This window comes from Oncorhynchus clarkii, chromosome 12, assembly GCF_045791955.1.
Source record: "Oncorhynchus clarkii lewisi isolate Uvic-CL-2024 chromosome 12, UVic_Ocla_1.0, whole genome shotgun sequence".
NCBI lineage: Eukaryota > Metazoa > Chordata > Actinopteri > Salmoniformes > Salmonidae > Oncorhynchus > Oncorhynchus clarkii.
In genome coordinates, this window is record NC_092158.1 from 2,078,129 (window position 1) to 2,101,718 (window position 23,590).

At 49.3% G+C, this 23,590-nt stretch overlaps 1 protein-coding gene across 4 annotated transcripts in view; it reads left to right on the plus strand.

Annotated features, from left to right (window-relative positions):
• LOC139422647 (interleukin-11 receptor subunit alpha-like) overlaps nucleotides 1-23,590 on the plus strand; it is a 121,096-nt gene that overhangs the window by 73,119 nt on the left and 24,387 nt on the right. For 3 of the 4 annotated variants that reach the window (XM_071173802.1, XM_071173801.1, XM_071173800.1), the window contains exons 2-6: nucleotides 8,763-8,862; nucleotides 13,724-13,790; nucleotides 20,028-20,197; nucleotides 20,367-20,481; nucleotides 20,582-20,748. In XM_071173802.1, coding sequence (XP_071029903.1) covers nucleotides 8,763-8,862; nucleotides 13,724-13,790; nucleotides 20,028-20,197; nucleotides 20,367-20,481; nucleotides 20,582-20,748 — 619 coding nt within the window. Of the gene's footprint in view, nucleotides 1-4,105; nucleotides 4,144-8,762; nucleotides 8,863-13,723; nucleotides 13,791-20,027; nucleotides 20,198-20,366; nucleotides 20,482-20,581; nucleotides 20,749-23,590 lie in introns of those variants that run through there. The other variant, XM_071173799.1, reaches the window with a different exon arrangement.

Sequence of the window (23,590 nt, forward strand, 5' to 3'; positions counted from 1 at the left end):
GAGGAAAATACAGTGCCACTGACAAGGCCCGCTACCAAAGCCTGTGTGCTCTCCTTCTCCGTGGCCGACGTGAGTAAGACATTTAAACATGTTAACCCTCGCAGGGCTGCCGGCCCAGACGGCATCCCTAGCCGCGTCCTCAGGGCATTCGCAGAACAGCTGGCTGGTTTGTTTACGGACATATTCAATCAATCCCTATCCCAGTCTGCTGTCCCCACATGCTTCAAGAGGACCACCATTGTTCCTGTTCCCAAGAAAGCAAAGGTAACTGAGCTAAACAACTATCGCCCCGTAGCACTCACTTCCGTCATCATGAAGTGCTTTGAGAGACTAGTCAAGGACCATATCACTTCCACCTTACCTGACACCCTAGAGCCACTTCAATTTGCTTACATTGACTACTGCTCAGCATTCAACACCATAATACCCTCCAAACTCATCATTAAGCTTGAGTCCCTGGGTCTTGACCCCACCCTGTGCAACTGGGTCCTGGACTTCCTGACTTGCCACTCTCAGAAGGTTGAGGATCAACTTTGCTGATCCTCAACACTGGGGCCCCACAAGGGTGCGTTCTCAGCCCCCTCCTGTACTCGCTGTTCATCCACCACTGCGTGGCCATGCACGCCTCCAACTCAATCATCAGTTTGCAGGCGACACAACAGTAGTAGGCTTGATTACCAACAATGACGAGACAGCCTACAGGTAGGAGGTGAGGGCTCTCAGAGTGTGGTGTCAGGACAAAAACCCCTTACTCAATGTCAGCAAAACAAAAGAGATGATTGTGGACTTCAGGAAACAGCAAAGGGAGCACCCCCCCTATTCACATCGACGGGACAGCAGTGGAGAAGGTGGAAAGTTTTAAGTTCCTCGGTTTACATATCACCGGCAAACTGAAATGATCCACACACACAGACAGTGTGGTGAAGAAGGTGCAACAATGCCTCTTCAACCTCCGAGGGGGAAGAAATTTGGCTTGTCACCAAAAACCCTCACTAACTTTTACAGATGCATAATCGAGAGCATCCTGTCAGGCTGTATCACCGCCTGGTACGGCAACTGCACCGCCCACAACCGCAAGGCTCTCCAGAGGGTAGTGAGGTCTGCACAACGCATCACCGGGGGCAAACTACCTGCCCTCCAAGACACCTACACCACCCGATGTCACAGGAAGGCCAAAAAGATAATCAAGGACAATTTTAACCTGAGCCACTTATTGTTCACCCCGCTTGCATCAAGAAGGCGAGGTCAGTACAGGTGCATCAAAGCGGGGACTTAGAGACTAATAAACAGCTTGTATCTCAAGGCCATCAGGCTGTTAAACAGCCATCACTAAAACAGAGTGGCTGCTGCTAACACACTGACTAGAAATCATTGGCCACTTTAATAAGTGGATCACTCGTCACTTTATTAATGCCACTTTAATAATGTTTACATATCTTACATTACTCATCTCATATGTATATACTGTATAATATACTATCTATTGCATCTCAGCCGCTCTGTCTCTGCTCGTCCAAAAATGTTATATTTATATAATCTTATCCCATTCCTTTACTAGATGTTGTGTATTAGGTTTTGTTGTGGAATTTGTTAGATATTACTGCATTGTCGGTACTAGAAGCACAAGCATTTCGCTACACTCGCAATAACATCTGCTAACCATGTGTATGTGACCAGTAAAAGTTGTAAAAGTAAAAATTTGATTTGATAAGTGAGTCTGCTAAATGACTCACTACTATAAGTGACTGTGGATAAGAGAGTCTGCTAAATGACTAACATCAATGTACCCTACAGTACTCTACTGCACTCTTCTCTACAGTACACTAGAGTACACTCACTGAAAGAGCTACAAAGGCATATGAAAAGGGTAGAGATAGAGACACAGACAGACAGAGAAATAGAGAGAGGAGTCGGAGAGGGTAGCTAGCTAGGCTGCAGTACACTACCCATGTCTGAGAGAGTAGCTAGCTAGGCTGCAGTACACTACCCATGTCTGAGAGAGTAGCTAGCTAGGCTGCAGTACACTACCCATGTCTGAGAGGGTAGCTAGCTGGCTGTAGTACACTACCCATGTCTGAGAGGGTAGCTAGCTGGCTGTAGTACACTACCCATGTCTGAGAGGGTAGCTAGCTAGGCTGCAGTACACTACCCATGTCTGAGAGGGTAGCTAGCTAGGCTGCAGTACACTACCCATGTCTGAGAGGGTAGCTAGCTGGCTGTAGTACACTACCCATGTCTGAGAGGGTAGCTAGCTAGGCTGCAGCACACTACCCATGTCTGAGAGGGTAGCTAGCTAGGCTGCAGTACACTACCCATGTCTGAGAGAGTAGCTAGCTAGGCTGCAGTACACTACCCATGTCTGAGAGGGTAGCTAGCTGGCTGTAGTACACTACCCATGTCTGAGAGGGTAGCTAGCTGGCTGTAGTACACTACCCATGTCTGAGAGGGTAGCTAGCTAGGCTGCAGTACACTACCCATGTCTGAGAGGGTAGCTAGCTGGCTGTAGTACACTACCCATGTCTGAGAGGGTAGCTAGCTGGCTGCAGGACACTACCCATGTCTGAGAGGGTAGCTAGCTAGGCTGCAGCACACTACCCATGTCTGAGGGGGTAGCTAGCTAGGCTGCAGTACACTACCCATGTCTGAGAGGGTAGCTAGCTAGGCTGCAGCACACTACCCATGTCTGAGAGGGTAGCTAGCTGGCTGTAGTACACTACCCATGTCTGAGAGGGTAGCTAGCTGGCTGCAGGACACTACCCATGTCTGAGAGGGTAGCTAGCTAGGCTGCAGCACACTACCCATGTCTGAGGGGGTAGCTAGCTAGGCTGCAGTACACTACCCATGTCTGAGAGGGTAGCTAGCTAGGCTGCAGTACACTACCCATGTCTGAGAGGGTAGTTAGCTAGGCTGCAGTACACTACCCATGTCTGAGAGGGTAGCTAGCTAGGCTGCAGTACACTACCCATGTCTGAGAGGGTAGCTAGCTAGGCTTCAGTACACTACCCATGTCTGAGAGGGTAGTTAGCTAGGCTGCAGTACACTACCCATGTCTGAGAGGGTAGCTAGCTAGGCTGCAGTACACTACCCATGTCTGAGAGGGTAGCTAGCTAGGTTGCAGTACACTACCCATGTCTGAGAGGGTAGCTAGCTAGGCTGCAGTAACCTACCTGGGATATAACCAGATTGTGAGATTAGAACATTGTGATGAGCCAGTAGAAATCCTGTATGTTCATCTGTCTGAAGAAGACTGATGGGTATTGGCTGATGACAACACCAGATCATTCTTTAGCCTGAGTGCCAATCCGTTTGAGCTATCATGCCAACTCATTGTCAATCATTGTCATGCCAAACATAGATGGACAATGAGCACAGACACATCTTGTCTAAAGTAGTGCACTATATAGGGAATAGGGTTCCATAGGGCTCTGGTCTAAAGTAGTGCACTATATAGGGAATAGGGTTCCATAGGACTCTGGTCTAAAGTAGTGCACTATATAGGGAATAGGGTTCCATAGGTCTCTGGTCTAAAGTAGTGCACTATATAGGGAATAGGGTTCTATATGGTTCTAGTCTAAAGTTGTGCACTATATAGGGAATAGGGTTCTATATGGCTCTGGTCTAAAGTAGTGCACTATATAGGGAATAGGGTTCTATAGGGCTCTGGTCTAAAGTAGTGCTCTATATAGGGAATAGGGTTCCATAGGGCTCTGGTCTAAAGTAGTGCACTATATAGGGAATAGGGCTCTGGTCTAAAGTAGTGCACTATATAGGGAATAGGGTGCTATTTGAGATACACCCTGAGCTATGTCTCTGTATCAGTGTTTTCTCCTCCAGACCATCCCATAAACCATAAACCTGCTCTGCCCAGGCAGGGAGGGAGGAGCAACCATCTGGGTTTTATTCTCATTGTTGGCTCTCTGTCAAGTCCTCTGAAGAACCATCTGTCATGTTTTCCATGTGACTGAATAGGTCTGAACCGTTTGTCAGTAACTTTTGATTGTTTAGGGGCAGTTTCCCGGACACAGATTAAGTCTTGACTAAAAAACTCAATGGGGACTATCCATTTCCAGCAAACCGTCAAACCGTCGCTACGCCAGGCTTGGTCTGTCAGTGATGATGGTGATAAAGATGGTGATGATTATGGTGAGGATGATGGTGATAGTGATGATTATGGTTATAGTGTTGATTATGATGTAATGATGATTATGGAGATAGTGATGATTATGGTGATGATTATGGAGATAGTGATGATTATGGTGATGATTATGGAGATGATTATGGTGATGATTATGGAGATAGTGATGATTATTGTGATGATTATGGAGATAGTGATGATTATGGTGATGATTATGGAGATAGTGATGATTATGGTGATGATTATGGAGATGATTATGGTGATGATTATGGAGATAGTGATGATTATGGTGATGATTATGGTGATGATTATGGTGATGATTATGGAGATAGTGATGATTATGGTGATGATTATGGAGATAGTGATGATTATGGTGATGATTATGGAGATGGTGATGATTATGGAGATGATTATGGTGATGATTATGGAGATAGTGATGATTATGGTGATGATTATGGAGATAGTGATGATTATGGTGATGATTATGGAGATGATTATGGTGATGATTATGGAGATAGTGATGATTATGGAGATAGTGATGATTATGGTGATGATTGTGATAGTGATGATTATGATGTAGTGATGATTATGGAGATAGTGATGATTATGGTGATGATTATGGAGATAGTGATGATTATGGTGATGATTATGGAGATGATTATGGTGATGATTATGGAGATAGTGATGATTATGGTGATGATTGTGATAGTGATGATTATGATGTGATGATGATTATGCTGATAGTGATGATTATGATGATGATTATTGTGATGTGTACCTCAACCTCCTCCCTACAGCTGGACTGTTAGCTGGGTGGTACACCTCCTCCCTACACCTCCTCCCTATAGCTGGACTGTTAGCTGGGTGGTACAGCTCCTCCCTACACCTCCTCCCTATAGCTGGACTGTTAGCCTGGTGGTACACCTCCTCCCTACACCTCCTCCCTACACCTCCTCCCTATAGCTGGACTGTTAGCTGGGTGGTACACCTCCTCCCTACACCTCCTCCCTATAGCTGGGCTGTTAGCTGGGTGGTACACCTCCTCCCTACACCTCCTCCCTATAGCTGGACTGTTAGCTGGGTGGTACACCTCCTCCCTACACCTCCTCCCTATAGCTGGACTGTTAGCTGGGTGGTACACCTCCTCCCTACACCTCCTCCCTATAGCTGGACTGTTAGCTGGATGGTACACCTCCTCTCTACACCTCCTCCCTACACCTCCTCCCTATAGCTAGACTGTTAGCCTGGTGGTACACCTCCTCCCTACACCTCCGCCCTATAGCTGGACTGTTAGCTGGGTGGTACACCTCCTCCCTACACCTCCTCCCTATAGCTGGGCTGTTAGCTGGGTGGTACACCTCTTCCCTACACCTCCTCCCTACACCTCCTCCCTATAGCTGGACTGTTAGCTGGGTGGTACACCTCCTCCCTACACCTCCTCCCTATAGCTGGGCTGTTAGCTGGGTGGTACACCTCCTCCCTACACCTCCTCCCTATAGCTGGACTGTTAGCTGGGTGGTACACCTCCTCCCTACACCTCCTCCCTATAGCTGGACTGTTAGCTGGGTGGTACACCTCTTCCCTACACCTCCTCCCTACACCTCCTCCCTATAGCTGGACTGTTAGCTGGGTGGTACACCTCCTCCCTACACCACCTCCCTACACCTCCTCCCTACAGCTGGACTGTTAGCTGGGTGGTACACCTCCTCCTTACACCTCCTCCCTATAGCTGGACTGTTAGCTGGGTGGTACACCTCCTCCCTACACCTCCTCCCTATAGCTGGGCTGTTAGCTGGGTGGTACACCTCCTCCCTACACCTCCTCCCTATAGCTGGGCTGTTAGCTGGGTGGTACACCTCCTCCCTACACCTCCTCCCTATAGCTGGACTGTTAGCTGGGTGGTACACCTCCTCCCTACACCTCCTCCCTACACCTCCTCCCTATAGCTGGACTGTTAGCTGGGTGGTACACCTCCTCCCTACACCTCCTCCCTATAGCTGGACTGTTAGCTGGGTGGTACACCTCCTCCCTACACCTCCTCCCTATAGCTGGACTGTTAGCCTGGTGGTACACCTCCTCCCTACACCTCCTCCCTATAGCTGGACTGTTAGCCTGGTGGTACACCTCCTCCCTACACCTCCTCCCTATAGCTGGACTGTTAGCTGGGTGGTACACCTTCTCCCTACACCTCCTCCCTATAGCTGGACTGTTAGCTGGGTGGTACACCTCCTCCCTACACCTCCTCCCTACACCTCCTCCCTATAGCTGGACTGTTAGCTGGGTGGTACACCTCCTCCCTACACCTCCTCCCTATTGCTGGACTGTTAGCTGGGTGGTACACCTCTTCCCTACACCTCCTCCCTATAGCTGGACTGTTAGCTGGGTGGAGCACCTCCTCCCTACACCTCCTCCCTATAGCTGGACTGTTAGCTGGGTGGAACACCTCCTCCCTACACCTCCTCCCTACACCTCCTCCCTACACCTCCTCCCTATAGCTGGACTGTTAGCTGGGTGGTACACCTCCTCCCTATAGCTGGACTGTTAGCTGGGTGGTACACATTCTCCCTATAGCTGGGCTGTTAGCTGGGTGGTACTCCTCTTCCCTACACCTCCTCCCTACACCTCCTCCCTATAGCTGGACTGTTAGCTGGGTGGTACACCTCTTCCCTACACCTCCTCCCTACACCTCCTCCCTACAGCTGGACTGTTAGCTGGGTGGTACACCTCCTCCCTACACCTCCTCCCTATAGCTGGACTGTTAGCTGGGTGGTACACCTCCTCCCTATAGCTGGACTGTTAGCTGGGTGGTACACCTCCTCCCTACACCTCCTCCCTACACCTCCTACGAATCACTGAGGCATTTAGTTAATGTCATATGAAAATATTTTCCATATTAATCCATTTTCTAATAAGTTCCATGCATTTAGTTGATTTCCTGCTACATGGTTTTAATGTCTACTGTCTGGATTCTGTGATTCCGTTCTCTGCAGATTTTAGATGTTATTCTGATGGTATTCCCACATCATGACTACTGCTGTAGAGCTTTCCAGAACACCTTCAGGCGATGTGATGTGGTGTCGAAATAACATAATGATAGCTTTCGTGGGGCGGTAGGTAGCCTAGTGGTGAGAGCGTTGGACTAGTAACCGAAAGGTTGCAAGATCGAATCCCCGATCTCACAAGGTAAAAATCTGTCGTTCTGCCCCTGAACAAGGCAGTTAACCCACTGTTCCTAGGCCGTCATTGAAAATAAGAATTTGTTCTTAACTGACTTGACTAGTTAAATAAAGGTCAAATAAAAAAATAGTGTTGAAATAACATAATAATAATAATAGTGAAATACTTTCCCCAGAATAATTCTGTCCTCTGTGTTGTATGGCATAGGATGATGTTCCTGACTGTAGTGTTCACTTCTGGATAATGTCCTGATTCAGTGTTGTCTGCTGTACGATGATGTCCTGACCCCTGACCCAGTGTTGTCTGCTGTACGATGATGTCCTGACCCCTGACCCAGTGTTGTCTGCTGTACGAGGATGTCCTGACCCCTGACCCAGTGTTGTCTGCCGTACGATGATGTCCTGACCCCTGACCCAGTGTTGTCTGCTGTACGATGATGTCCTGACCCCTGACCCAGTGTTGTCTGCTGTACGATGATGTCCTGACCCCTGACCCAGTGTTGTCTGCTGTACGATGATGTCCTGACCCCTGACCCAGTGTTGTCTGCTGTACGATGATGTCCTGACCCCTGACCCAGTGTTGTCTGCTGTACGATGATGTCCTGACCCCTGACCCAGTGTTGTCTGCTGTACGATGATGTTCTGACCCCTGACCCAGTGTTGTCTGCTGTACGATGATGTCCTGACCCCTGACCCAGTGTTGTCTGCTGTACGATGATGTCCTGACCCCTGACCCAGTGTTGTCTGCTGTACGATGATGTCCTGACCCCTGACCCAGTGTTGTCTGCTGTACGATGATGTCCTGACCCCTGACCCAGTGTTGTCTGCTGTACGATGATGTCCTGACCCCTGACCCAGTGTTGTCTGCTGTACGATGATGTCCTGACCCCTGACCCAGTGTTGTCTGCTGTACGATTATGTCCTGACCCCTGACCCAGTGTTGTCTGCTGTACGATGATGTTCTGACCCCTGACCCAGTGTTGTCTGCTGTACGATGATGTCCTGACCCCTGACCCAGTGTTGTCTGCTGTACGATGATGTCCTGACCCCTGACCCAGTGTTGTCTGCTGTACGATGATGTCCTGACCCCTGACCCAGTGTTGTCTGCTGTACGATGATCTCCTGACCCAGTGTTGTCTGCTGTACGATGATGTCCTGACCCAGTGTTGTCTGCTGTACGATGATGTCCTGACCCAGTGTTGTCTGCTGTACGATGATGTCCTGACCCAGTGTTGTCTGCTGTACGATGATGTCCTGACCCAGTGTTGTCTGCTGTACGATGATGTCCTGACCCAGTGTTGTCTGCTGTACGATGATGTCCTGACCCAGTGTTGTCTGCTGTACGATGATGTCCTGACCCAGCGTTGTCTGCTGTACGAAGATGTCCTGACCCAGTGTTGTCTGCTGTACGATGATGTCCTGACCCCTTAACTCTCACTCTCTTTCTCCAGATGACCTGTCTTGTGTCATGTCCCAGTGGTCTGCTAGTCATTGGCCACCTCCTCGCACTATCCTCCGTCAACACCCAGTCAGAGATATGGACCAATGAAGGTAAGAGACACTAACCTAACCCCTTACAGCTCCCATGTAAGATATGGACCAATGATGTAAAGACAGACTCATCCCTGAATTAGCCATAATGTATAACAGAGCTGTAGTCCCTGTTCCTACCGGCTACCCCCCGATACTCTACCCTGCACCTTAGAGACTGTTACTACCGGCTACCACCCGGTACTATACCATGCATCTTAGAGACTGTTACTACTGGCTACCACCCGGTACTCTCCCCTGCACCTTAGAGACTGTTACTACCGGCTACCACCCGGTACTCTACCTTGCACCTTAGAGACTGTTACTACCGGCTACCACCCAGTACTCTACCTTGCACCTTAGAGACTGTTACTACCGGCTACCACCCAGTACTCTACCCTGCACCTTAGAGACTGTTACTACCGGCTACCACCCGGTTCTCTACCCTGCACCTTAGAGACTGTTACTACCGTCTACCACCCAGTACTCTACCCTGCACCTTAGAGACTGTTACTACCGGCTACCACCCGGTACTCTACCCTGCACCTTAGAGACTATTACTACTGGCTACCACCCGGTACTCTACCCTGCACCTTAGAGACTGTTACTACCGGCTACCACCCAGTACTCTACCCTGCACCTTAGAGACTGTTACTACCGGCTACCACCCGGTTCTCTACCCTGCACCTTAGAGACTGTTACTACCGGCTACCACCCGGTACTCTACCCTGCACCTTAGAGACTGCTGCCCATAGTCATTGGTCACTTTAATCATGTTTACAGTGCCTTCAGGAAGTATTCACACCCCGTGACGTTTTTTTTAATTTTTTTACAAATTGTTGTGTTAAAGATTGGGATTAAAATTGAGATTTTGAGTAAAAGTCTAAAAATATCTGGCTTCAACTGTCCTAAATGCAGTGGTGGAAAAAGTACTCAATATCATTCCTTACCAAGCAAACCAGACGACACCATTTTCTGTTTTTTTTATTTGATTTACAGACTTCTACAGGTTTTGGTTTCTCCGTTTATATTTAGAGATTGCACGTTGAACGTAGGGTGCACAGATTGGCGTCACCTCATTACTAATGTGTTACACCTGTGCTGGCATGTCCATCTTGTTAGTCGGAAGGGGTTTCACCAGTGCTTGCTCAGGAGTGGCTGGCTCAGGTGATATTTAGCAGTGGCTGGCCCAGATGATATTTAGGAGTGGCTGGCCCAGGTGATATTTAGGAGTGGCTGGCCCAGATGATATTTAGGAGTGGCTGGCTCAGGTGATATTTAGGAGTGGCTGCCCCAGATGATATTTAGGAGTGGCTGGCCCAGGTGATATTTAGGAGTGGCTGGCTCAGGTGATATTTAGGAGTGGCTGGCCCAGATGATATTTAAGAGTGGCTGGCCCAGGTGATATTTAGGAGTGGCTGGCCCAGATGATATTTAGGAGTGGCTGGCTCAGGTGATATTTAGGAGTGGCTGGCCCAGATGATATTTAGGAGTGGCTGGCCCAGGTGATATTTAGGAGTGGCTGGCCCAGATGATATTTAGGAGTGGCTGGCCCAGGTGATATTTAGGAGTGGCTGGCTCAGGTGATATTTAGGAGTGGCTGGCCCAGGTGATATTTAGGAGTTGCTGGCTCAGGTGATATTTAGGAGTGGCTGGCCCAGATGATATTTAAGAGTGGCTGGCCCAGGTGATATTTAGGAGTGGCTGGCCCAGGTGATATTTAAGAGTGGCTGGCCCAGGTGATATTTAAGAGTGGCTGGCCCAGGTGATATTTAGGAGTGGCTGGCCCAGGTGATATTTAAGAGTGGCTGGCCCAGGTGATATTTAAGAGTGGCTGGCCCAGGTGATATTTAAGAGTGGCTGGCCCAGGTGATATTTAAGAGTGGCTGGCCCAGTGCTCCAGATAAGCTTGAGATATTTTGGGGAGAGCTACACTTCACATCAGCTCAACCTTTTAAGTTTGTAAAATGCCTGATTGTTGGTGTTTCCCCTGTTTGTTTTTGCTCCATATTATTTTTACTCTCTATCCTAAATTGTTGTGGGCTTTTATTTTTAGTTTGTCTTTTTGGGAGGCAAACCTAGTGGGTTATCCATGGTGGATGTTTGTTAGAACCACTTACTAGTGGCTTTGACAACTTTCAGTGGGCCACATGGTGCCTTTCAGAACCCCTTACTAGTGGCTTTAACAACTTTCAGTGGGCCACATGGCTGCCTTTCAGAACCCCTTACTAGTGGCTTTGACAACTTTCAGTGGGCCACATGGCTGCCTTTCAGAACCCCTTACTAGTGGCTTTAACAACTTTCAGTGGGCCACATGGCTGCCTTTCAGAACCCCTCACTAGTGGCTTTAACAACTTTCAGTGGGCCACATGGTGCCTTTCAGAACCCCTTACTAGTGGCTTTAACAACTTTCAGTGGGCCACATGGTGCCTTTCAGAACCCCTTACTAGTGGCTTTGACAACTTTCAGTGGGCCACATGGTGCCTTTCAGAACCCCTTACTAGTGGCTTTAACAACTTTCAGTGGGCCACATGGCTGCCTTTCAGAACCCCTTACTAGTGGCTTTAACAACTTTCAGTGGGCCACATGGCTGCCTTTCAGAACCCCTTACTAGTGGCTTTAACAACTTTCAGTGGGCCACATGGCTGCCTTTCAGAACCCCTTACTAGTGGCTTTGACAACTTTCAGTGGGCCACATGGCTGCCTTTCAGAACCCCTTACTAGTGGCTTTAACAACTTTCAGTGGGCCACATGGCTGCCTTTCAGAACCCCTCACTAGTGGCTTTAACAACTTTCAGTGGGCCACATGGTGCCTTTCAGAACCCCTTACTAGTGGCTTTGACAACTTTCAGTGGGCCACATGGCTGCCTTTCAGAACCCCTTACTAGTGGCTTTAACAACTTTCAGTGGGCCACATGGCTGCCTTTCAGAACCCCTCACTAGTGGCTTTAACAACTTTCAGTGGGCCACATGGTGCCTTTCAGAACCCCTTACTAGTGGCTTTAACAACTTTCAGTGGGCCACATGGTGCCTTTCAGAACCCCTTACTAGTGGCTTTGACAACTTTCAGTGGGCCACATGGTGCCTTTCAGAACCCCTTACTAGTGGCTTTAACAACTTTCAGTGGGCCACATGGCTGCCTTTCAGAACCCCTTACTAGTGGCTTTAACAACTTTCAGTGGGCCACATGGCTGCCTTTCAGAACCACTTACTAGTGGCTTTAACAACTTTCAGTGGGCCACATGGCTGCCTTTCAGAACCCCTTACTGTTTTGTTTGGTTGTAAATGATTGTCTTTGTTAGTTCCCTTTGTTGTGAGCGACCTTTTGAGTTTGTCTAGTGGGAACGTAACAGGACAGCCAGGGGCATACTCCAACACTTGTGTTTAGTGAGTCCGCCAGATCAGAGGCAGTAAGGTTGACAACGTGTTATGTTGGGTGGGTGTATGAATTGAACCATTTGCTGTTCTGTTAAGAATTCAAAATGTATGGAGTAAAAAGTACATTATTTTCTTTAGGAAAGTAGTGGAGTAAAAGTTAAATTAAGCAGAAATATATAAAAAAAAGTACATTTTTTCCCCCCTAAAAAATATTATTGTTACTTTGCCAGCAGCAAGTGGAATTTGATTTCCAAAAATACAAGGCCTGTAGCTTTCAAATTATATGCCACTCCCCCCCCAAACTCACCAGTCCCTATTTAAGGCCAAAACAACCATTCAGAGTTCAACTGGTTTAATCCCTTTTAGCATGAGGAAGTGCATCAATACACCCAGTCACTACTCAGTAGGAAGGAAACCGCTCAGGGATTTCACCATGAGGCCAATGGGGACTTTAAAACAGTTACAGAGTTTAATGGCTGTGATAGGAGAAAACTGAGGATGGATCAACAACATCTTAGTTACTCCACAATACAAACCTAAATGACAGAGTGAAAAGAAGGATGCCTGTACAGGACAAAAAGTATCCAAAACATCCCTCCTGTTTGAAAGAAGGCACTGAAGTAAAACTGCAAAAGAACCTTTATGTCCTGAATACAAAGTGTTATGTTTGGGGCAAATCCAACACAACAAACACGTATTCATGTTCAAGCACTGGCAAAATCCTTGAGGAAAACCTGGTTCAGTCTGCTTTCCAACAGATACTGGGAGACAAATTCACCTTTCAGCAGGACAATAACCAAATATACATTGGAGTTGCTTACCAAAACAACATTGAATTTTCCAGAGTGGCCTAGTTACAGTTTTGACTTAAATCAGTTTCAGAATCTATGGCAAGATTTGAAAATGTTTCTCTAGCAATGGTACAACCAACTTGACAGAGCTTGAATCATTTTAATAAGAATAATGTGTAAATATTGTGCAATCCAGATGTGAAAAGCTCTTAGAGACTTACCCAGAAAGACTCACAGCTGTAATTGCTGCCAAATGTGATTCTAACATGTATTAACTTACGGGTGTGAAGTCTTATGTAAATGAGATATTTAAGTATTTAATTTTAAATACATTTGCAAACATTTCTGAAAACATGTTTTCACTTTGTCATTATGGGGTACTGAGTATAGCTGGGTGAGAAACAATAAGGATTTAATACATTTTGAATCCAGGCTGTAACACAACAGAATGAATACTGTCTGAAGGCACCTATACGGCTGCAAACAGTAGTTTACAAATCCTGACTGTGCCAAAGACTTATGGGGGGACTGTAAGTGTTTATATATGGCTGCTATGTAACAGCAGACACAACAGAAAGCTGTGTGTAGAGATGACCCACTTTAGGTCATAGAGATATACAATGCTGAGGACTGTCGGCTCTAAATATGTACAAGACTAATGATTGTAGAACTGTTTAGACACAGAGATCTAACAGTTCTAACGTCTTGTCTAGTTTCAGATGTTCAGTATGGGAGGCTGGGGTCCAACGTCACGCTGGTTTGTGGAGCAGCACTAGACAGGTATGTTCCACTGTGACAGGCTCTGGGGATGGGGGGGGGGGGTCTGGACAGGTATGTGTCACTATGACAGGCTCTGGGGAGGGGGGGGGGTGGTCTGGACAGGTATGTTTCACTATGACAGGCTCTGGGGATGAGGGGGGGGGGGGGGGGGGTCTGGACAGGTATGTGTCACTATGACAGGCTCTGGGGATGGGGGGGGGGGTCTGGACAGGTATGTGTCACTATGACAGGCTCTGGGGATGGGGGGGGGGGGGTCTGGACAGGTATGTTCCACTATGACAGGCTCTGGGGATGGGGGGGGGGGGGGTCTAGGATGGGTTTGTTCCCTGTGCATAACTGTCTCTGAAGGGTCATATTGTCCTTTCTCCTGGAGGTCACGCTATCATTTGAGTCCCTTCTGAGGTGTAGTCCCTTCTAAGGTGTAGTCCCTTTTGAGGTGTAGTCCCTCCTGAGGTGCAGTCCCTTCTGAGGTGTAGTCCCTTCTAAGGTGTAGTCCCTTCTGAGGTGTAGTCCCTCCTGAGGTGTAGTCCCTCCTGAGGTGTAGTCCCTCCTGAGGTGTAGTCCCTCCTGAGGTGTAGTCCCTCCTGAGGTGTAGTCCCTTCTGAGGTGTAGTCCCTCCTGAGGTGTAGTCCCTCCTGAGGTGTAGTCCCTCCTGAGGTGTAGTCCCTCCTGAGGTGTAGTCCCTTCTGAGGTGTAGTCCCTTCTGAGGTGTAGTCCCTCCTGAGGTGTAGTCCCTTCTGAGGTGCAGTCCCTCCTGAGGTGTAGTCCCTTCTGAGGTGTAGTCCCTTCTGAGGTGTAGTCCCTCCTGAGGTGTAGTCCCTTCTGAGGTGTAGTCCCTCCTGAGGTGTAGTCCCTCCTGAGGTGTAAGTCCCTTCTGAGGTGTAGTCCCTCCTGAGGTGTAGTCCCTCCTGAGGTGTAGTCCCTCCTGAGGTGTAGTCCCTCCTGAGGTGTAAGTCCCTCCTGAGGTGCAGTCCCTTCTGACACAAGATCCAGCACGCAGTATATGATACACAAAAGGAACTATTTTATTTGACTTATTTCCTATTCAACAAAACTGTATGAAAAAGGCTTGAAATGACTTAGACACTTTCTAAATATAGTATAATCAAATTATAAAACCCCTAACGCTAAGATTTCACATTCCTTATTACTGTAAAACACATAATTGTGGGTTTAGTGTTGGAGTAAATTTGTATATTTTCTAAAGTTCTCTTGATCAAAACATCTGCCCCCATGTGACTTCTAGCTTGACTTCCTGAACCCATTATCTCCTGCTGCACTACGATGTAAGGATTGCAGACATATGCTATAATGATGAAACCATTCTCTCCTGCTGCACTACGATGTAAGGATTGCAGATATGTGCTTTGTCAGTGGCTGTGGTGTAGGGTTCAGCCAGGAGTTGATGGACAGTTGGAAGAGCCAATTAAATGGTAGGAGGGACATCCCAGGTTCAAGTGATTTCAGATTTAACATCCTACATCACAGAGGTTATCCGTGGGAACCAGAGCTATCTCTATCCGTGGGAACCAGGGCTATCTCTATCCGTGGGAACCCGGGCTATCTGTATCCGTGGGAACCAGGGCTATCTCTATCCGTGGGAACCAGGGCTATCTCTATCCGTGGGAACCCGGGCTAACTGTATCCGTGGGAACCAGGGCTATCTCTATCCGTGGGAACCAGGGCTCTCTCTATCTGTGGGAACCAGGGCTCTCTCTATCTGTGGGAACCAGGGCTATCTCTATCCGTGGGAACCAGGGCTATCTCTATCTGTGGGAACCAGGGCTCTCTCTATCTGTGGGAACCAGGGCTATCTCTATCCGTGGGAACCAGGGCTATCTGTATCCATGGGAACCAGGGCTATCTCTATCCGTGGGAACCAGGGCTCTCTCTATCCGTGGGAACCAGGGCTATCTGTATCCGTGGGAACCAGGGCTATCGCTATCCATGGGAACCAGGGCTATCGCTATCCGTGGGAACCAGGGCTCTCTCTATCCGTGTGAACCAGGGCTCTCTCTATCTGTGGGAACCAGGGCTCTCTCTATCTGTGGGAACCAGGGCTATCTCTATCTGTGGGAACCAGGGCTGTATCCGTGGGAACCAGGGCTATCGCTATCCATGGGAACCAGGGCTATCGCTATCCGTGGGAACCAGGGCTCTCTCTATCCGTGTGAACCAGGGCTCTCTCTATCTGTGGGAACCAGGGCTATCTCTATCTGTGGGAACCAGGGCTGTGTCCATGGGAACCAGGGCTCTCTCTATCTGTGGGAACCAGGGCTCTCTCTATCTGTGGGAACCAGGGCTCTCTCTATCTGTGGGAACCAGGGCTCTCTCTATCCGTGGGAACCAGGGCTCTCTCTATCCGTGGGAACCAGGGCTCTCTCTATCCGTGGGAACCAGGGCTATCTCTATCCGTGGGAACCAGGGCTCTCTCTATCTGTGGGAACCAGGGCTATCTCTATCCGTGGGAACCAGGGCTCTCTATCTGTGGGAACCAGAGCTATCTCTATCCGTGGGAACCAGGGCTATCTCTATCCGTGGGAACCAGGGCTATCGGTATCTGTGGGAACCAGGGCTATCTCTATACATGGGAAGCAGGGCTCTCTCTATCCGTGGGAACCAGGGCTATCTCTATCCGTGGGAATCAGGGCTATCTCTAACCGTGGGAAGCAGGGCTATCTCTATCTGTGGGAACCAGGGCTATCTCTATCCATGGGAATGAGGGCTATCATTATCCGTGGGAACCAGGGCTATCGCTATCTGTGGGAACCAGATCTATCTCTATCCGTGGGAACCAGGGATGTGTCCATGGGAACCAGGGCTATCGCTCTCCGTGGGAACCAGGGCTATCTCTATCTGTGGGAACCAGGGCTATCTCTATCCGTGGGAACCAGGGCTGTGTCAATGGGAACCAGGGCTATCTGTATCCGTGGGAACCAGGGCTCTCTCTATCCGTGGGAACCAGGGCTATCTCTATCTGTGGGAACCAGGGCTATCTGTATCCGTGGGAACCAGGGCTATCTCTATCCGTGGGAACCAGGGCTATCTCTATCCGTGGGAACCAGGGATGTGTCCGTGGGAACCAGGGCTATCTCTATCCGTGGGAACCAGGGCTGTCTCTATCTGTGGGAACCGGGGCTATCGCTATCCGTGGGAACCAGGGCTATCTCTATCTGTGGGAACCAGGGCTATCTCTATCCGTGGGAACCAGGGCTATCTCTATCCGTGGGAACCAGGGCTATCGGTATCCGTGGGAATCAGGGCTATCTCTATCCGTGGGAATCAGGGCTTTCTCTATCTGTGGGAACCAGGGCTATCTCTATCCATGGGAATGAGGGCTATCGATATCCGTGGGAACCAGGGCTATCGCTATCTGTGGGAACCAGGGCTCTCTCTATCTGTGGGAACCAGGGCTATCTCTATCCGTGGGAACCAGGGCTATCTCTATCCGTGGGAACCAGGGCTATCTCTATCCGTGGGAACCAGGGATGTGTCCGTGGGAACCAGGGCTATCTCTATCCGTGGGAACCAGGGCTGTCTCTATCTGTGGGAACCAGGGCTATCTCTATCTGTGGGAACCGGGGCTATCGCTATCCGTTGGAACCAGGGCTATCTCTATCTGTGGGAACCAGGGCTATCTCTATCCGTGGGAACCAGGGCTATCTCTATCCGTGGGAACCAGGGCTATCGGTATCCGTGGGAATCAGGGCTATCTCTATCCGTGGGAATCAGGGCTATCTCTATCTGTGGGAACCAGGGCTATCTCTATCCATGGGAATGAGGGCTATCGATATCCGTGGGAACCAGGGCTATCGCTATCTGTGGGAACCAGGGCTCTCTCTATCTGTGGGAACCAGGGCTCTCTCTATCTGTGGGAACCAGGGCTATCTCTATCCGTGGGAACCAGGGCTCTCTCTATCCGTGGGAACCAGGGCTATCTCTATCCGTGGGAACCAGGGCTCTCTTTATCTGTGGGAACCAGGGCTATCTCTATCCGTGGGAATCAGGGCTATCTCTATCCGTGGGAACCAGGGCTATCTCTATCCGTGGGAACCAGGGCTATCTCTATCCGTGGGAACCAGGGCTATCTCTATCCGTGGGAACCAGGGATGTGTCCGTGGGAACCAGGGCTATCTCTATCCGTGGGAACCAGGGCTCTCTCTATCTGTGGGAACCAGGGCTATCTCTATCCGAGGGAACCAGGGCTATCTCTATCCGTGGGAACCAGGGCTATCTCTATCCGTGGGAACCAGGGCTATCTCTATCCGTGGGAACCAGGGATGTGTTCGTGGGAACCAGGGCTATCTCTATCCGTGGGAACCAGGGCTGTCTCTATCTGTGGGAACCAGGGCTATCTCTATCTGTGGGAACCAGGGCTATCGCTATCCGTGGGAACCAGGGCTATCTCTATCTGTGGGAACCAGGGCTATCTCTATCCGTGGGAACCAGGGCTATCTCTATCCGTGGGAACCAGGGCTATCCGTATCCGTGGGGACCAGGGCTATCTCTATCCATGGGAAGCAGGGCTCTCTCTATCCGTGGGAACCAGGGCTATCTCTATCCGTGGGAATCAGGGCTATCTCTATCCGTGGGAATCAGGGCTATCTCTATCCGTGGGAACCAGGGCTTTCTCTATCCGTGGGAATCAGGGATGTGTCCGTGGGAACCAGGGCTATCTCTATCCGTGGGAACCAGGGCTATCTCTATCCGTGGGAACCCGGGCTATCTCTATCTGTGGGAACTAGGGCTATCAATATCCGTGGGAACCAGGGATGTGTCCATGGGAACCAGGCTGTCGCTATCCATGGGAACCAGGCTATTGCTATCCATGGGAACCAGGTCTATCGCTATCCATGGGAATGAGGGCTATCGCTATCCATGGGAACCAGGGCTATCGCTATCCATGGGAATGAGGGCTATCGCTATCCGTGGGAACCAGTGCTATCTCTATCCGTGGGAACCAGGGATGTGTCCATGGGAACCAGGGCTATCGCTCTCCGTGGGAACCAGGGCTATCTCTATCTGTGGGAACCAGGGCTATCTCTATCCGTGGGAACCAGGGCTGTGTCCATGGGAACCAGGGCTATCTGTATCCGTGGGAACCAGGCCTCTCTCTATCTGTGGGAACCAGGGCTATCTCTATCTGTGGGAACCAGGGCTATCTGTATCCGTGGGAACCAGGGCTATCTCTATCTGTGGGAACCAGGGCTATCTCTATCTGTGAGAACCAGGGCTATCGCTATCTGTGGGAACCAGGGCTATCTCTATCCGTGGGAACCAGGGCTCTCTCTATCCGTGGGAACCAGGGCTATCTCTATCCGTAGGAACCAGGGCTATCTCTATCCGTGGGAACCAGGGATGTGTCCGTGGGAACCAGGGCTTTCTCTATCCGTGGGAACCAGGGCTATCGCTATCTGTGGGAACCAGGGCTATCGCTATCTGTGGGAACCAGGGCTATCTCTATCCGTGGGAACCAGGGCTATCTCTATCCGTGGGAACGAGGGCTAACTCTATCCGTGGGAACCAGGGCTATCTCTATCCGTGGGAACTCGGGCTATCGATATCCGTGGGAACCAGGGATGTGTCCATGGGAACCAGGGCTATCTCTATCCATGGGAACCAGGGCTATCTCTATCTGTGGGAACCATGGATCTCTCTATCTGTGGGAACCAGGGCTCTCTCTATCTGTGGGAACAAGGGCTATCTATATCCGTGGGAACCAGGGCTATCTCTATCCGTGGGAACCAGGGCTCTCTCTATCCGTGGGAACCAGGGCTCTCTCTATCTGTGGGAACCAGGGCTCTCTCTATCTGTGGGAACCAGGGCTCTCTCTATCTGTGGGAACCAGGGCTATCTGTATCCGTGGTAACCAGGGCTATCTGTATCCGTGGGAACTAGGGCTATCTTTATCCATGGGAACTAGGGCTATCTGTATCCGTGGGACCTAGGGCTATCTGTATCCATGGGAACCAGGGCTATCTGTATCCGTGGTAACCAGGGCTATCTGTATCCGTGGGAACTAGGGCTATCTGTATCCGTGGGAACTAGGGCTATCTGTATCCGTGGGACCTAGGGCTATCTGTATCCGTGGGAACCAGGGCTATCTCTATCTGTGGGAACTAGGGCTCTCTCTATCTGTGGGAACCAGGGCTATCGCTATCTGTGGGAACCAGGGCTAGGCCTCAATACAAGCCATTTCCATCTACATTGTCCACAGACGTCATAATGTCTCCACAGGACATCAGTGAAGTGGCGTCTGAACAGGAGTTCCATGTTACCATGGCAGCACCGAGTGACATCAGATGGTCAGCTGGTCCTCCTGCAGGCTGACCGCACTGCCGAGGGAAACTACAGCTGCCATGACGACCGGGGACGACTCATCAGGACAACCAGACTGAGGCTGGGGCGTAAGTCTCCCTTCTCCTCCCTTCATAGACTGAGGCTGTGACCTAAATCTTAATCATTCCTTAGAAAGGATACCCGGGGAGAGCTGCAGTCCCTCACACACTGAGATAAATCTTGCATATATTGTGTTGTTGATCATGTGATCATCATTTCTCCTCTCTTCTTCCTCAGATCCCCCCGGGCTGCTCAATGTTTCCTGTCGTGTGTCCAATCACAGCCTGGTATTGTGTTCATGGGTGGAGTCTGTGAAGACCCTCCTGCCTGCCCAGTACCACACCTCTTACAGGTGAGCCACCCGTCCTCTCCTCTCCTACCAGCATGGTGCTGTAGGTACACAGATATCATGTTGTTGATAGTGAAGAATCTCTCCTCTCCCCCCCCTCCAGGGGTAATAAGAGCCAGGTGAGGATGTGTGTGGTGTCGTCCCCTCCCCAGAAGCAGTGCACCATCACAGACCCTACCATGTGGCAACACTACCATAACATCAACATCACAGAGACCAACCCTCTGGGGTCACAGACCACCATCCTGATGGTCAAGTTCCATGAGCTCTGTAGGTCACTGCCTCATCTGGACACTGTTTGTCTGTCTGTACCTGTCTTTACCTGTCTGTACCTGTCTGTCTGTACCTTTCTGCCTGTGCCTGTCTGTACCTGTCTGTACCTGCCTGTCTTTACCTGTCTGTACCTGCCTGTCTTTACCTGTCTGTACCTGTCTGTACCTGCCTGTCTTTACCTGTCTGTACCTGCCTGTCTTTACCTGTCTGTACCTGTCTGTACCTGTCTGCCTGTGCCTGTCTGTACCTGTCTGTACCTGCCTATCTGTACCTGTCTGTACCTGTCTGTACCTGCCTGTCTTTACCTGTCTGTACCTGTCTGCCTGTGCCTGTCTGTACCTGCCTGTCTTTACCTGTCTGTACCTGTCTGTATTTACCTGTCTGTACCTGTCTGTACCAGTCTGTCTGTACCCGTCTGTCTGTACCTGTCTGCATGTGTCTGTCTGTACCTGTCTGTCTTTACCTGCCTGTCTTTTCCTGTCTGTACCTGCCTGTCTTTTCCTGTCTGTACCTGTCTGTCTGTACCTGTCTGTATGTGTATGTCTGTCTTTACCTGTCTGTCTGTACCTGTCTGTCTTTACATGTCTGTATGTACCTGTCTGTCTTTACATGTCTGTATGTACCTGCCTCTCTTTACCTGTCTGTCTTTACATGTATGTCTGTACCTGTCTCTATGTACCTGTCTGTATGTGTATGTCTGTCTTTACCTGTCTGTCTGTACCTGTCTGCCTTTACCTGTCTGTCTGTACCTGTCTTGTCTGTACCTGTCTGTATGTGTATGTCTGTCTTTACCTGTCTGTCTGTACCTGTCTGTCTTTACATGTCTGTCTGTACCTGTTGACTTTACCTGTCTGTGTGTCTGTCTACATGTCTGTCTTTACCTGTCTGTCTGTACCTGTCTGTCTTTACATGTCTGTCTGTACCTGTCTGTCTTTACCTGGCTGTGTGTCTGTCTACATGTCTGTCTTTACCTGTCTGTACCTGTCTGTCTTTACATGTCTTGCCTGTACATGTCTGTCTGTCTGTACCTGTCTGTACCTCTCTGCTTGTCTGTACCTGTCTGTCTGTACTGGTCTGTCTGTACCTGTCTGTCTGTACTGGTCTGTCTGTACCCATCTGTTTCTACATGTCTTGCCTGTACATGTCTGTCTTTACATGTCTGTCTGTCTGTACCTGTCTGTACCTCTCTGTCTGTCTGTACCTGTCTGTCTGTACCTGTCTGTCTGTCTGTACCTGTCTGTACCTCTCTGTCTGTCTGTACCTGTCTGTCTGTACCTCTCTGTCTGTACCTGTCTGTCTGTCTGTCTGTCTGTACCTCTCTGTCTGTCTGTACCTGTCTGTCTTAACTTATTTGTACATGTGTGTCTTTACCCTTCTGTAGCCGTCTGTCTTTACCTGTCTGTCTTTACGTGTCTGTCTTTTCTTGTCTGTACCTGTCTTGTCTGTACCTGTCTGTATGTGTATGTCTGTCTGTACCTATCTGTACCTCTCTGTCTGTCTGTACCTGTATGTCTTTACATGTCTGTCTGTCTGTACCTCTCTGTCTGTCTGTACCTGTCTGTATGTGTATGTCTGTCTGTACCTGTCTGTATGTGTATGTCTGTCTGTACCTGTATGTCTTTACATGTCTGTCTGTCTGTACCTCTCTGTCTGTCTGTCTGTACCTCTCTGTCTGTACTGGTCTGTCTGTACCTGTCTGTACCTCTCTGTCTGTACCTGTCTGTACCTCTCTCTCTGTCTGTACCTCTGTCTGTCTGTACCTGTCTGTCTGTACCTGTCTGTCTGTCTGTACCTGTCTGTACCTCTCTGTCTGTCTGTACATGTCTGTCTGTACCTGTCTGTACCGCTCTGTCTGTACCTGTCTGTACCTCTCTGTCTGTCTGTACCTCTGTCTGTCTGTACCTGTCTGTCTGTACCTCTCTGTCTGTACCTGTCTGTCTGTCTGTACCTGTCTGTACCTCTGTCTGTCTGTACCTGTCTGTACCTGTCTGTCTGTACCTGTCTGTCTGTACCTGTCTGTACCCATCTCTTTACCTGTCTGTACCCATCTCTTTACTTGTCTGTACCCATCCCATTACTTGTCTGTACCCATCTCTATGTTCTTGTCTGTACCCATCTCATTACTTGTCTGTACCCATCTCTATGTTCTTGTCTGTACCCATCTCATTACTTGTCTGTACCCATCTCTATGTTCTTGTCTGTACCCATCTCATTACTTGTCTGTACCCATCTCTATGTTCTTGTCTGTACCCATCTCATTACTTGTCTGTACCCATCTCTATGTTCTTGTCTGTACCCATCTCATTACTTGTCTGTACCCATCTCTATGTTCTTGTCTGTACCCATCTCTTTACCTGTCTGTACCCATCTCTTTACCTGCCTGTACCCGTCTGTCTGTACCTGTCTGTCTGTACCTGTCTGTCTGTACCTGTCTGTCTGTACCCGTCTGTCTGTCTGTACCCGTCTGTCTGTACCTGTCTGTCTCGCTGTCTGCTGTTCTGATTCTGCTTCTTAGCAAAACACAAAATGTGTTAATATTCTAACATGGTTTCTTAACCGACACCATGTCAATGTTCACAGTGTTGATTCCTAACTACTGTCTCTCTCTGTGTGTGTAAAATGTGGTTGTGCACCAGTGTGTGTGTGTATCAGTGTGTGTGTGCACCAGTGTGTGTGTACCAGTGTGTGTGTGTGCACCAGTGTGTGTGTGTATCAGTGTGTGTGTACCAGTGTGTGTGTGTGTGCCAGTGTGTGTGTGTCAGTGTGTGTGTATCAGTGTGTGTTTACCAGTGTGTGTATCAGTGTGTGTACCAGTGTGTGTGTGTGTGTATCAGTGTGT